Raw genomic sequence first — 15,446 nt, 5'->3', positions numbered from 1 at the left:
TCATTTTTGACACCCACAAACCTCCACGTGCCTCCACTTTTTGTAATAACTGTAACATTTGGGAACAGTTGCCCACCCCCTTTAGCGTTGAGAAATTTGTGAATAAGCCCGAAGATCTTCCGTTAGGCTTAGGAGGAATACTGAATCGCTAATCGATTACGCCCTGAATCTGCGGGAATGTGCTATGCACGCATTGATGCAAAGCATACTTCTTCATTAATTAGTCACAGACCCACATGGGCACAAACGAATACCACGGCGAAGCACGCATTAGCAGCTTGTACCGAGGCACTCGAACGGTGCGCATGTTTTGCTGATTCTACTGTTTGAGTCCGTTTATGTTTACATACAAAAGCGGCAATTGCCAAAATATCGTCACCGCCGTCCCAGGCGTCTTTATCTATCCATTAAGTTCAATTAATTGACATTTTCCAAATAAAAGGGACAGAGGTTCCACCACCAGGGCAGTCTTGTTCTGGCCTTCGACTCACTTGTTTCACTGCATTCTAAATGCATACTGAACGTCCCTGTAGCACTCTGGTTCCCAGATACTGCTTATGATCTGAGGTTGGCAACAAGAAAGCAACTCTAAGGGCTAAAAGACCGAAGTCTTTAACCCCCTACTGTTAGTCCCCGGACGGACTTTCAGATGGCGACCGGACTTTCGAACACGCAATGTTCGGATAGTTTTGTGAATTTCTTGTGAAGAATTAAGGTGAAGTGAAAACACGTAGAAGCCCGAACTGAACCGAAACCAAGTGAAAATGTGGTTGTGTGCAGTGACCATAGTGATCCTACTACTGGTAGCATATCAGTTGTTTCTGTTTATAAAACAGGAATTCACAGGAATAGTCCTGTTGAAATAATAACCCAGTGACCACCTGAAAAAAAAAGTGAAATTGACACATGTGAACTTGGTGAAAAATATTTAAAAATGGGGTCAGAAGAATCGAAGGCTCATGTCGAGCATAACGGAGATAGCCGTATCGAAATAGTGAATGTGCAAAGCGAACACACTACAAAATTTAACGAACAAAAAGTGATATTACAAATCATACTAGTAGTGGTAGCAATCCAACTCTGTATGACGACATACCGCCAAATTAAAGGGTATATGAACAGGAAGGCCTCGAAAAAGGCAGAAGAACTACTTAGTGTTGTCTCCAAAAAGTGAACAATAAAAACAAACAGTGCATCCAACGGCTGATTATAAAGCTAAAGTAAAGAAGGCGTCTACCTCGCCATAAGAAGGTATACAGTGAAGAAAAAAAACAATATGTCAGAAATAGCAACTATCATCATAACCCTCAGGAGAGGCATAGCAGAGAAGAAACCTGTGAAGATAACAACTCATACGAAGGCAGGAAAACAATTTGTAAACATTTTACAACGTGAGCAAAGAATAAAAAACGTGAACAAAAAACAAGCACTTTTCCAATCTTCAATGTGTGACATCACCAGCGTGGACCGAACACCGGTAGGAGTTAACGAAATTCTATCAGAGGAAAAGGATCTGATTCAGAAGAAGATTTAGATGATTTTCATTCTGGATTCAGCAAACAATAGCTTCTCAAAGAATAAACTTCCCAATGAGCTTTACGGCTGCTCGCTATTGGTTGCCGTTCACGATTTCAAGGATCATTTGTGGGGAAAATAAGTATTTTAGTGGGGTGAAGCCGTGAAGCTGGCAATACGGTGGATAATTTTCACTCCAATGCTGGTCGCTTGCAAATAAACACAACAATGGACCGATGCACGAGTTCACTATCTGACGTTTGAGCGGTGCCGTGTTATTTACGTGACCATGGCAACTAATGAATTCGGAACCGCTCAAACGTCATATTAGTGAACTCGTGCATTGATCCATAAAGAAGTTTTGATGCAATCTGTTTGACTGCTTTGAATTAAATATTTTGCTTTCAAAGCATACGCCTACTGATGTTAGTGGGTGTGCAAATTGTATCTCACTCTTGAACAGTTTCATTAGAATCTAAAAATTCGTGCAACAGTCAATATTATAACAAATAATACCAGCACCGGCCGTCCGAATGCAGGTCAATTTGCGAATGGGAAGGAAATGTAGACGTGTTACTTGCTTTATGAAAGCCGATGACACTTCCACAAGAAAACACTGAGAGTTTGGATAAGGGAATGGATTCGTTTTGCTAAACGATAAAACTATAATTTCAAATGAGTACGGATCATATATACAGATGACCGACACTGATAGTGAAAGATTGTTCGCTCCACAGTAGTATGTAACGGAGCAAACACTCTGACGCGTTCCGTCCCTCATTCATCCGCACACCTTGTTTTTTTTTTTTTCATCCGTACAACGCGAACCGGGCACAATTGATCCGGATTCCATCGCTCGCCCACAAAGGAGCATGCAATAGACTGAACGGACCCAACGCTACTCAATTTTAGAAGTTCTGTAGACAACAAAAACTAAAATTTTCAAAAACGACTATGGACCGATGCATTAGTTCACTATTTGACGTTTGAGCGGTGCCGTGTTATTTACGTGACCATGGAAACGAGTGAATTCGGCATCGCTCAAACGTCAAATTAGTGAACTCATGCATAGACCAATGCACCAGTTCACTAATTTGACGTTTCAGCGGTGCTGAATTCACTCGTTACCATGGTCAGGTGACAGGTCCGTCTATGCATTTGTTTACATCGGTGAAGGACCGGTGCTAACACAGGACTAACAGAAGAACTGCCAAAGAGCTTCCCGATCAGCTGAATAGGCCTATGGACCACTGCACGAGTTCATTCGTTGACGTTTGAGCGGTGCTGTGTTATTTATGTGACCATGGAAACGCGTGATCTTGGCATTAAGTAGAGTGATTTACGTATATTGGATTCAGTGATAGTATCTTTGAAACCCGATTTTAGTCCACCAAAGTCACATAAAATGATTGGTACTATAAAAACTGATTAGTATGCGTGTCAACATAATATCAAAATGAGTATTTTTTCAAATGTGTGAGAAAAAAAAATAATCTGCCTTATTCTAAAGATCCCCTAATTAAATGTCACCAAACCTTGCTTTGGACTTAGAAATAAATTTCAAACATCGCCAAAACATGCTGCTTTCAAAATGCATTCAATATTATTTTTAGCAAAAATCTTTCAGATCTCAATGACAATCTTCAAATTTGTTTATCATAATTTAAAAACGAGCGCGTTAAGAGTAAATAACCGGTGAAATAGTTAAGTGTCAAATAAATTCTTCCCCAGATGTATATGCTATCATTAAAATATGAGTGTCTCTTACAAATTCAATCGAAACTATTTTGTTCCCACTTTCACCCCCTTTCTAACATTTTCACCCCCCTAATTCAGTTTTACAAATTTTTACAATTTCAATTTACAAGAGTCTAACAAATCACTCTCAAGCACACTTTGAAAAAGAAAAAGACACCGCCACATTAATGCTTCCAGTGGGTATTTTGCCCTTTGAAGGAAGCACCACACTAGACAACGGACTAGCATGCTACTAATGTTACTTGGGCATGCACCGACATCCACGTCAGTGATAGAGCATAAGCGGTCTTCCTGAAAAGCTGCGCGTTTACCGCTACAGCTATCTGGGCATCTAAGAGTAGTTTCTATATAAACTAGAAATGGCGTGTTCATAGCCAAATTTCTACCAAACCATTTCGAACTTTGGGTGAATGATTTCTATCACATTGGACACCGTTCAAGCATGAAGGGGGTAAAAACTTCACAATTTGCATTAGTCCAACGCCTTTATTTGGAGAATTTTATGATAAAGCTAAGAAGGATAGATGTACCAATAGTGGAAGCACTAAGCACGATTGAACTTCATTTAACCGCTTAAATTAAAGAAGCGCAATTAATGTACATATTAATGTCGTAACGGGAAGTAACGACCTTTTACTTAATGAGAAAAATTATTTTATCGCAGTAACCAACGGCATGTCAGTGAAAAATAATACCTCCACTATTGGTACACTGTTCCTTTAGTTACGGTATTTTTTATTTTGTATTCCTATAGTTGCGGTATACGTTGTTTTCTTATGGGATCCTCCACTATAGGAACACTTTACCACTTTACCGCAACTATTGGTACAAGTAATAAAAGATTAAGCAATTTTAGTGATATTTTATCAGTTTTCAAGTGATTTGAACGCGGTTTTTAACTATTTCTAATGTAGAAAATGAATAAGTAAAGTTTGATAGAGTGCTTTCTTGGCAATCGCATTTGGCTTGCATGTACGACATATTGTTTAGAAACCGATAGTGCTAAATCAGCGTTGCTGACTAAGCCATCAGTTTCCATATTGATAACGAGCAAGACGAGATATGTAGGGATAAGCAGGGCAAGACGGGCACGCTTTGTTTCGTTCCTACCAAAGTTTTTGAATGATTTTTTTGAGAATAAATAATAAATTATGTGACAAGTAAAAATTTTAACTCAAAAAAAATACATTACTACATAAAAACTGTGAAAAAACATGTTAGTCCAAAAATTTACTTTTTCCATTTAGAAGTGATATTTTTGATTCATAAACTAATTCATTCATACTTTTTTGACTGTATAGTTATAGAACAATCCTTTGTAGACAATATGAAGCAAAATTATTATCAAACGTGAAAATTATTCGATTGTTTTGAGTATACCAATGAATTTTAAGTCGTGGGGCAATATGAGTACCATGTTCACGCTTTGCACAAGGTAGGTTCACGCTTTGCACAAAACTTTTTTGTCAACAATTATATTAACAGACAAAAAAATGTTTTTTAGGATAAAGTCACAGAAATTATTATTTTTTGTTTTAAATAGCCTTAAAATAAGTTGGAGATATATACCATCAGAAATTCAATATATTATCTTCATATATTTCATTTTTTATTTAATTTTGCAGCGTTTGGTGGGGCTCTAAGATCGCAAGTCAGTTGATAGTCTACACTCGTTTACGTCGGACGTTTACACTTTTGCTCGCGAGCTCCGTTTCGGTTGAAATGTTCAGTATTAGGAAGAATACACTAGTGGTGGACTTGAGCGTTCTTCCAGCGAGACCTGAAGCTGGAAAAGTTCATCAGTTTTTGGAGAACGAAATGAAGCTGCAACTTTTTGATGTTAGAAGTATTCAGTGTGTGTTCATTGAAATGATACACGGGAACAAATTCTGTGGTAAAAATTACTATTTTAGCCGAATACGACCATTCTTGAAACTACCATGGAATTTCAGACCAATTTACTATGTTTAGGGTTCATCCCACCATATTACTGGTACATTTGACAGAAATAATTTACAACATTCTGATTTCGACCACAGACATGGTAAAATCAAGCGCATTTCTGGTCTGCTGAGAATTGCCGGTGCGAGCGCTTAAGTTAACCCCCTAAAATGGTAGTTTTTACCACACATTTTTTTTGCGTGTAGACAATGACACCGCGCTGCGCTATCAACAAGCGCACAATATTGTGTATTTCTTTCACTACTGGACTGCGAAGTGCGGCCTCATAAGTGCGAAAGTGTGAATAAAAGTGCGGGATAGCATTAAACCCCTTTGGTGTCTTCAGAGCACTTGTTCTTTGATTTACGAAGAATAAGTCCCCCGAAGACACCTACGTGATTTGATGCAATTGCGCACTTTTATTAGCGTTTCCGCACTTGTAAAAACTTCTGCGATAGTCCACTGGTGAAAGAAATTTTAAAAGACACGGACACCGTCTTCAGCCATTTAGCTGCACAGACTGTAACTTAACACTAGACAACGGACAAGCATGCTCCAATGGTACAGCCGAGAAACATTCCTGACGAAAAGCTTCAATGGCTGCAGCGGGAATCGAACCCACACCTCATGACACGATGCGCTTATTGCCTGACGACACTAACCGCACGGCCACGAAGCCCACAAATGCGCAATATAAAGCGGATTTCTGTTTGCAACAACAAAGCATTCAAAATTCCAATATATGTTGATAGTGAGGCTGTTACAGTAAGGGTACATGACCTCCCTCCTTCTGTACCTCACAAAACGGTAGGTGATTTCATGGCTAAATTTGGAGATGTAATATCAATCCAAAGCGAGAGATGGAAACAATATTTTCAGGGTATACCCAACGGAGTGAGAGTGCTGCAAATGCGATCAAAGGGCTCGATTCCGTCGTACATCACGATCGAGAACGAGGTCTGCTTCGTCGAGCACAAAAACCAGCTTAAGACATGCAAATGGTGCTCCAAGGCGGTTCATCCCAAGCAGAAATGCCTGGAGATAACCGCAGCTGAACACGCAAAAACAGCAACCACATCAGCCACACCATCATCACCAACAGAAAAGATATTCTGCGACGCTGATTTCCCCCGATTAGCAGTGACGGACTCGTCGAAATAATCAACTCGCTTGATGATCAAGAGCCACAAAACAACGAAGCACGTGACGATAAGGCAACCACCGACTCCATATCGATAATATTACCTACGGATGCAAAACATCGTAGCACCAGGATCGATGACGACGAAGACAACGGGAGCGACTCTTCTTCACCATACGAGATAAACGATTCTACATACAAACGAAGGCTGTCAATTCGGCGTATGAAGGAGAACAAAAAGATGTGTGCAATCCAGGGCTCACATAATAGTTGTGATCCCAAATAGTTTATTATATTTTGTGTAAAAGACTTACGAATCGGCCCCGTAAAGCTCTAGGGCGTTTGGGCCTACCAAATAAACGAATTGAAAAAAAAGAGCGCAAATCAATCCAAAGCCGATGATAGGAGGGGTACTGGCTGAATTGTCTATGCTGACCACACAAACGCCATGGGAGAAGGAAAATACAATTGGCTTGGGTGTTAGGTGAAAAGGATAGACTTGACACAATAATGCTAATAATGCTGCAAAATGTAATGAATCCGTAGGTCAAACATTTCTATTGATTAAATAAGAGCCTACAGACAAAGTGATTCAATATGGGAACAGTATTATTAACATATAAAAATATATATGTAAGGAATCTACTGATCAAATCTAATAAATTCGAAAAACAAACTTACAATAGCAACATGAGAGATGTTAAATTAAAAACATCAACTTATGTAGCGAAACAATCAGTAAAGCAATCAATAAATCATTGCGTAACTATTCATCAAAATCAAGTGTATTGAAGTTTTTTAAATGTCGTTGTTGTACTCTGTCATGTCAGTTGTATGATGATTCCAAATTAAAAATTTATTTGTCAGATTATGTATATCTGTCGTTACAGAAATTAGAATCTTCAATGTCTACCAAATACCAACAAAATCAAGTAAGCTATCTGTATAACTATTGTTGAACCTCAGAAATGATTTGTGTCTTCCAGGGTCTTTCAAGTCAATTTAAGGTGAAGATGAACCGTGGTCAAATCTCAATCCTACAAGAGCACAAACCTAAAGAGCCAGACAACCACTCACGTCGAAAACCTGATGGACTGCTCACCAGCGAGTGACCAACCGACCAAGCCTACAGTCTGAGTGACTCTTCGACTCTCCAGATCTGTGCTACCACAGAACTGAAGCCCGGCCTCGGTTCATCTTGACCTTAATATCCCCATTGGCAAACGCGAACAATAAATGTAACGCAGAGCCCAACCACACCCACTCTTGCGTTACGTTTGTTACAAGACGGTACTAATAAGTTTTTTTTTCATAGGCACTCTGTGCTCGTGGCCACTACTGTGTCGGAATCAGTTCATCTACCGATACAGATCAGTTCTTTTACCGATACAGATCTATTTTTAACTAATCTAAATATATTTACATCAACTTTTCACTCTTCTACTCCTTTGGTCTCACACCGAGCAGGTAGGAGAGTGCTCTGCTGTTAGTCCAATCGATTTCCATAAGTCATAGTCTATTGCTCTTGCGGTGGTTCGTTTTGCCCTGTTCCTGAGTCGTTTGAGGCTAGCTGCCTGCGAAGTGGGTCAGTTTGTCTCAGTCACCATCTGATACTGACGGAGGATGGATGTGCTCCCCAAAGCACGGTCCTCCGTGCGGCGTCTTCTGGTGGCTGGACGGGTTTTTTTGTGTGGAGGGGCTGGAAATTCAACCCATGACCTATAATGAGTATTGTCTAAGGAATAGTTTTACAGCATAACTGAGCCTTTGGGTTAATAAGACCGATATATAGAAATAATTTGTTTCGAAATTGTTCGCGTGGTCTTGTAATATCCACTTTAGATAAGAATCAACTATTACCATACATACCAAACGCTTGCCATGACCAGGCTTTATTCTGCTCACCTTGATCTGATAGATGAAGCGACCTCGTACGCTCACAACAATTATGAGCCAGCATTCGCTGTTGGTTGAATAATCCGTGGCTGAGAGAGTGGAGAGAAACGTTGGCTCTATCCAAACGCACATCTTCCATTTGACAGCTCTAACTTACTGCGAGGCTCTGCAAACACATCATCATTGCTTTTGGGATGAACTGAGGTTGGTTTCTCCGTCAACGCAAGAGCATGATTTCGCTTTCCTCTTTGCCCTTTTGGGCAAAGAGCTACAAAGAGACAACGAAGAGCTGTCTGGAAATGCTCTTCCCCGAACTGAGAAATGGGAAAACATGCTCTTCCCCTAACTGAGAAAGGGAGAAAATAATCTCTTTCTCTTTTAAGCACTGAGGTTGTCAAAACAAACTCTTCACCACTGTGGGAATGAAAATAACAAAACACAAACATGTGAACTCTTCATCCCGCAGAGCTCGTATGCTCAGTTTGTGTGTGGGTAAAATCGCTTTTCTTTTGTAGTTGATCATTAAAAGGGGGAGAAAGAGGATAAGTCAAGAGCAAGGAAGAAGCCTGCCCATGACCCTATGCCTAACATTTGTAAATGTATGGACATAGCTGATGTGGCTTATTTAATAAATAGTTCTTTCACTTTTTTTTTAATTTCTTTATTAGTATCTTTTCAAACATTACATTCATTTCTTATATTTTATTAACATTTTGTTAACAACATATTGCATTTCATTTGCCGTAGCAGTTCAGATTTTTTACAGGTGAGTTCATTTCACCTGCTTATAAGAGAAAGAAACGCTTTGAATTTACTTAACCTAACTTAACCTAAACATATAACGCATTAATCGTGGCAATAGAAGATTGTAACGATTTTTGCCTGAAATTATAAATTATTTTATTTGACATTTGTTCCAATGTTTCAACATTGGATATTCTATTCTTTCACTCATTGATTTTCTTCAAAACCTTGTCATATTTAGATAATTGATGGATCAGATTAATTACTGCAGCGAAAGTGCTTTGTGTTTATTAAGCATGATTATTTCATTGTATTTATTAAGTGAAAAATTAATATCAGCCAGCTTGAAAGTAATTTTGATGAGTGATAGCCGTACTATGCAGTAGTTTAACCAGGATCTTTAGGTCAAGATAAAATTTGAATTTTGTAATAAAAAGGTTGCCATTGGTTTGAAATTCACCCAAAATCTAATCAAAACTACTAACAACACCGATCAATTATCCCTGGAAAATATAATCCCAAGCCCAGGGTGTTATCATGTTTATGGAAATTGTTAGAAAAAATATCCTTTTGCGACACGACCACTGGGTCAAATCAAACAAGATGCTTTCCAGTACTCATTTTTTTTTTTGGGTTTCGCAAGAGTAAAGGAACAAATAATGACACGGACACCGTCTTCAGCCATTTAGCTGCACAGACTGTAACTTAACACTAGACAACGGACTAGCATGCTCCAGTGGCACAGCCGAGAAACATTCCTGACGAAAAGTTTCAATGGCTGCAGCGGGAATCGAACCCACACCCCATGACACAATGCGCTTAAATGCCTGACGACACTAACCACACGGCCACGAGGCCCACAATTGTCTAGCGTTGCTTTCATCAGATATTCAACTAGGCTTTGCAGAAAAGGAGCAACTGGCTTCAGTTTGTCTGGGTATTAGGGGCGCTTTTGATTCAGTTTCCATAGATATATTGGCGAGAAGCATGTGCAAAAGTGGACAAACTGGAATATTGAATATTTTTTTGTACAATTTGTTGTCAGAAAAGAAGCTTCACTCTCGACCACGTGACAACTTCCCGAATTAGCTATGTTGGGGAACCGGGCAATTACCTCCTTCGATTGGTTGGGGCGGCTCCTCAGCACTCAACCAGAGTTTGGGGTTGGATTGGGTGGGCAACAATCGGTACTTGATTTTCCTTCCAGGGGGCACTTGGTCTATTTGGCCTTATTCTTCCATGGCATTAAAGATTTAGCACTCGCGGTACAATAAAAAAAACCCACTATATTTGTTTAACACACACAAACTATAACGGACTACATTTATTCTTCTTACTAACATCGATCTCTTAAACTAAACACGAAACATTCAAAGTACGGCCGTGAGTAGGCCTCTAACCGGCGCGCCTGTAATCGGATGAAATGGTCGATCTTAACCAAGGTGTGTGCATTTTACTCTGTAGCCAGAGTAAGGTGTAATCACTTGGCGAAAGCCGCTAGGAGGCCATCTTTAACTTGCTGGCCGTTTTGTTTACAAACATTACTGCCTTTCCTGGATGATGCTGAAACTAAAACTAACTGTGCTGCCATCAATGCGGACAAAATTGTCAAAACAGAAAGAAAAAAGTAGAGAGGTCCCCAAGTAAACTGCCACGAACACCAACGCACAAACAATCTTACACAAGTCGATTTCCTCAGAATGAAAACGTATCGATGTTTGTTTGACGTTATTGAGATTTCGGTCAACAGCAGACCAACCATGAAGTGGTTGTTTTGCAGCAATTCTGTTTATATTTGGATTCTCACAGCAAACAAAAGCAATGTTGTGACAGTTCTCACAGCAAACAAAGAAAATTTTGTCAACATTGCACTACTACGCAGGCAACTGGATTGGTCTAGAGCACACAAGGAGCAGAGGCGACCAGATTATAATAGTTCTTGACAACACTGTTTCTCCAACCAATCAGGAGTCAATCTCTCGACTACCTGTCTCAGATGTTTGTAAACAAAACGGCCAGCCTTTCCTCACCTACCCTGTCTGGTTTTCTCCACAAAGTGAGCATAATGGGACACCTTAGAGAATTAAACCCGCCTTGATCTTAACTGCCGCTTACGAAACCGAAAGGTCACTCCTAAACCTAGGGTAGGGATCTCAAAATGATCGGATCCATAGATGAGAATCAGATCTCTCTCCTCTTCAATCTCCTGCAACATATCCACCACTGCAAATTCAGATGGACCGCTCTCCACATGCTGCAGTGCAGTGGTCATCCAGCAAAGCAGGTAGCCACGAATGGTTGTTTACCATCATCTGCTATTCATAGCCTACCTGCCTAGCTGATCTGCAGTAAACCTATTGTGTGGTCGCAGTTGGTTACTGTGATCCAGGGCTGTAGTAAGAAGGGGCTAAGAGATGCGATAGTACTCCACAGCAAGCTATATGTCCCTTCCCCAAGGCTTATGTCTCAGTCCCTTGCTTTATAATTTTAATGTTTAAGGGCCGATTTCTTCACCTCCGCTTACGCCGTAAACCATGTTTACCCATACGATTAAACCAGGTTTAAGGCTTAAGCGATGGTGAAGAAACCGCTTATACGATATTGACCACTGTTTGGAAGAACCGTGCACGCTTAGATAACTTGCAGATGTTGATGTGGTCTCTAAGATGGGCCCACGAGCGGAAATCTTGCGAAGACCATTGCAAAATTCCCTTGATAATCTATCCACTTGGGCTAGACATTTAGGGATCGAATTTGCACCGTAAAAAACTCAACTGGTCGTATTTTCTAGGGAGCGGAATCCAGCTCAACTGAAGCTTGTGGGAACAGACCTCGACCAGTCTTTGACTTCAGATTATCTTCGGATAATTGCGATTGAACCACAAATAAACGAACTAGTTAAACAAAAATATCTATATAGTTCGTCTCCATTTTTAATTTTTTTGTTTTTAAGATCTGGAAAAAGTTTCTCATATGAATAATTAAATTCTATTAAACATAACTGGTTTGCTATTCAAATTTGGAAAACTAAACCGAAAAATATATTTTTTAACCTCAGATCCCAAAAATAGTGACCATGTTTGTGAGAAAAGTAACTTTGATGGCTTTAATTGTGAATAGTGATTACAATAGTTACAAGGTCAAAAATAGCGTCCAAGTCACTAAAAAGTGACTCGCTCCCAGCCCTGGCAGCTCATTCCTAGGGTGCCTATCTTGCTTCGTCTACCCCTATAGTGATTCATATTATAATCAAAAAGTAAATACCTCATCACAAGCGGCTTCCTAGAGTTTTCTATATTATCATAATGGGCCCCAATGGCGTTCACCAGGACATCTTGGACGATATGTTGACCGTATAGAGATCCTTTCAGACTGGCCTTCAAAGCTGTGGGGGGAAAAATAAACGAAAAATTATCATTAACATGTTGGAAGAACGACGACGTTGAATATTTGCCATTTACCTGCCACGTCCGCCTTTATATACGGTTTCCGGCAACATTCGGTGAACTTGCAGTACGTATTGTCCAGCAGGAAATCTTTTCCGAACCAACCGGCACTGCTCACAAGGCCCGTAAGGCCCGCAACTACTGAAACTGTTACCGGTTCGACGGCATCGCAATACGGAACTACGGCAAAATGCGCAAATGCCAGTATGGAAACACACCTTGCAAGCCACATAGCGGTGCAGGATTTGAAATGACGAAACAAGAACTTTTATTGCCGAAAGATTCCGGGCGAAACTGACCACAATAAATCCGGTTCCAGTCAACCGTAAGTGAGTGGAGCCGAAATTGTACCAAAATATCAACACTGTTGTCTTCGCGCGGCTTGAGCTGATGCCTGCAGGAGCAAGGTTCTCATGTTACTCAGGTTGATGCAGATTCTTAGGTGTCGGCCAGGGTAGACGCGTCACGCGAAGCGACGCGAAAATTGCCTGGGAAGGAATAACAATTATTAATAATGAAATGTCAAACTCCAAAGGATTTTCGCGTCGCTTCGCGTGACGCGTCTACCCTGGCCGACACCTTACACGCTAAATTCAATTTACCCAAAATCGATAGTTGATTCACCCAAAATTTAAGAGGAAATAACCATCATCGTTTTTCAAATTTTCAAAACCAGTTTTTCCGCTCAAAATTGATGCAATGTTTATGAAAATCTATCATTGTATTGCTCTTTCTATCTGTAATTCAATGATAGATTTTCAGGAGGATTTCCTTAAATTTGAACAAAAAAACTGGTTTTCAGTTTTCGATGATTGCTGCTGATTGAATGATGGATTCTTGAGCCTAAACAGGGCCCTAACTTTTTCTAAAAACAACTTGTTTTTATTAATAACTCCCCAAGTAACCGTTCTGGACACTTTCTTCAAATGGGTGTATCTGACAAAAATAAACAAATTGAGTTTATAGCTTCATTGGCATCAGCTCGCTTTAAACTTTTAAGAAATGTAAAAATAAATGATTTTATTGATGCTAACATGAAACAAAACATAAAAAAAAACAAATGGGCGTAATTAAATTACACACTCAATCCCAGTTTATCTGTTCGGTAATATTTTTACGGTGTTGGCACTGTAAATTACAACAAAATACCGAACTTTCAGCTTTTTTATTCGGATTCACTGATGTTCAGCAAAATATTTATTACTTTACTGAATTCGGTAACCAGTTTAGCTGATCGTTCAGTGATATTCTAAAAATACCGTACGAACTCAGTGAGTTTAAAAAGTCAGTAAAATCAAAGTACAGATTTTCAGTGATAATTATTTTTTACCGACTTTTCTCGTTAAAGTGCAAAGAAAACAAAAAGCGCGAGAGAGAATTTGACACAAAAACAATTACGGATAGATTCTGAATCAGAAGTTGGTATGTGCGAGACTGATGAGCTGCTTCCAAATGAAAAGCAGTTTTACTTCCTGAATGCTGATTCCTGAGGGCTCGGTGCAAGGTAAGGAATTGATTATCGGCAGTATATTGTTATCTATTAAGATAATAGACACCGAGTATTCATTGAGGTTTTAAAAACCTGTAAATTATGGAACTCAATCACAGCACCAATTTGTTGAGGTTAGGTAAGAAGCAGGGTTGTTCCCGGCCCAACATATGACAAACAATTGGGTCCTAAAATGTTTAATGAAATCTTGTTTTTATTTAATAACACGAAAGAGCATGTTACTGCAACTATTTTAGCATTTTTCCCCGCTCGAATAATAGCTATATCTTATTTAAACTTTAATTTAAAAATAGGGTCCATAAATGAACTTTGACACTTTTGATCATGTTTGACGTTAGCTTAATCGACAAAAACACCACAGGGCTTTTAGTTTTAACACTGGAGTTGTTCCTATCTGACATTTCGGAAAGGACACGGAAAACAAAATACACCCAAAATTTGAGTTTAATCCAAGGAGTGTGACAAAATCTAAAAAAAATTTTTTTTGACTTAAACAAAAGAAATACATTATAAAATTGAGTAAACATGTGCTTTTGGCCTAAACTTAAGCGCCTGACATTAAAATTGGGACAGGCCTTTAGGACCCTATTTGTTGCCGATTTTAAATTCCTTTCAGAAGTAACGAGTTTCTCCATATAAAATCATGATGGAAATGGTTTGGATGATCAGGGTGATGAATTGGGATTTTGACCAACAAAAATATGGAATAAAAAGGGGACTCTGTTCAAAAGCTGAAAAAATCAGCAAATTATGGTAAACAAATAAATTTTATTTATCGAAAAATCCAGTAAATGACTGCAGAAAGATTTACTGACTAAACCAGCATTTTTAATGACAGCTCGAGAATCTTGTCGATTTACGGAGTTTTCAGTTCTTATGGAAATTACCGAGAAAACTCTGCTGTTCAAAAACCCAGTAAAATTTTACCGACTTCGGTAATAAAATCTTAGTGTGATGAGCTTATTTTTCCTTGAGTGCTGTTACGCTCATTTTACTCCACACAAAACGAATGGTGACAAAAGAGCTTATCTAAACTCCCATTTCAATGATGGGCTTTCACACATATGTGCTCATTTTTCACATAATTTAACTTGTTTAAAAAAATAATATTGAATTCATTCAAATATTATGTAACGCAAAACTTGCCAATTTTAGACCCCCTCCCTCCCCCACGTAACAGCTTTTGTACGGAAAATTTTAAATGTTTGTATGAACCGTAACACTACAGTGGTTATCACGCCAATGGTATGGATGCCCTAAGGTTCACAACCACATCTGCACTACCCGGATAAAAACGTATCATTCAGTGAATGGAATAAACCATTAATGTACAATATAACGTATTGGATACCATACAGCGTTTTGTAATTGAATGTCGAAGCAACATTATTCTTGTTTGGATATATTGCGATTTTTTACCACTTAGACTTTGATGATCTGAATTTCGTCTTTCTCAGATTTCGCCTTCGATTTCGCTGCTCCTTTTCGATCACCG

The 15,446-nt window shown here is 39.1% G+C and overlaps 1 protein-coding gene across 4 annotated transcripts in view; it reads right to left on the bottom strand.

Annotated features, from left to right (window-relative positions):
* Positions 1 to 15,446, bottom strand: part of LOC5564767 (torsin-like protein) — a 36,217-nt gene extending 20,771 nt beyond the window's left edge. Inside the window, exons 1-3 of one of the 4 annotated variants that reach the window (XM_021855161.1) lie at positions 15,371 to 15,446; positions 12,457 to 12,835; positions 12,260 to 12,380 (exon numbers count right to left, since the gene is read on the bottom strand). In XM_021855161.1, coding sequence (XP_021710853.1) covers positions 12,260 to 12,380; positions 12,457 to 12,673 — 338 coding nt within the window. In that variant the 5' untranslated portion in view covers positions 12,674 to 12,835; positions 15,371 to 15,446. Of the gene's footprint in view, positions 1 to 12,259; positions 12,381 to 12,456; positions 12,917 to 15,370 lie in introns of those variants that run through there. The other 3 variants (XM_021855162.1, XM_021855163.1, XM_001649068.2) reach the window with 3 other exon arrangements.

This window comes from Aedes aegypti, chromosome 3, assembly GCF_002204515.2.
Source record: "Aedes aegypti strain LVP_AGWG chromosome 3, AaegL5.0 Primary Assembly, whole genome shotgun sequence".
Lineage (NCBI taxonomy): Eukaryota > Metazoa > Arthropoda > Insecta > Diptera > Culicidae > Aedes > Aedes aegypti.
The sequence above is the reverse complement of the archived record's forward strand: the minus strand, read 5'-3'. Positions and strand labels throughout refer to the sequence as shown.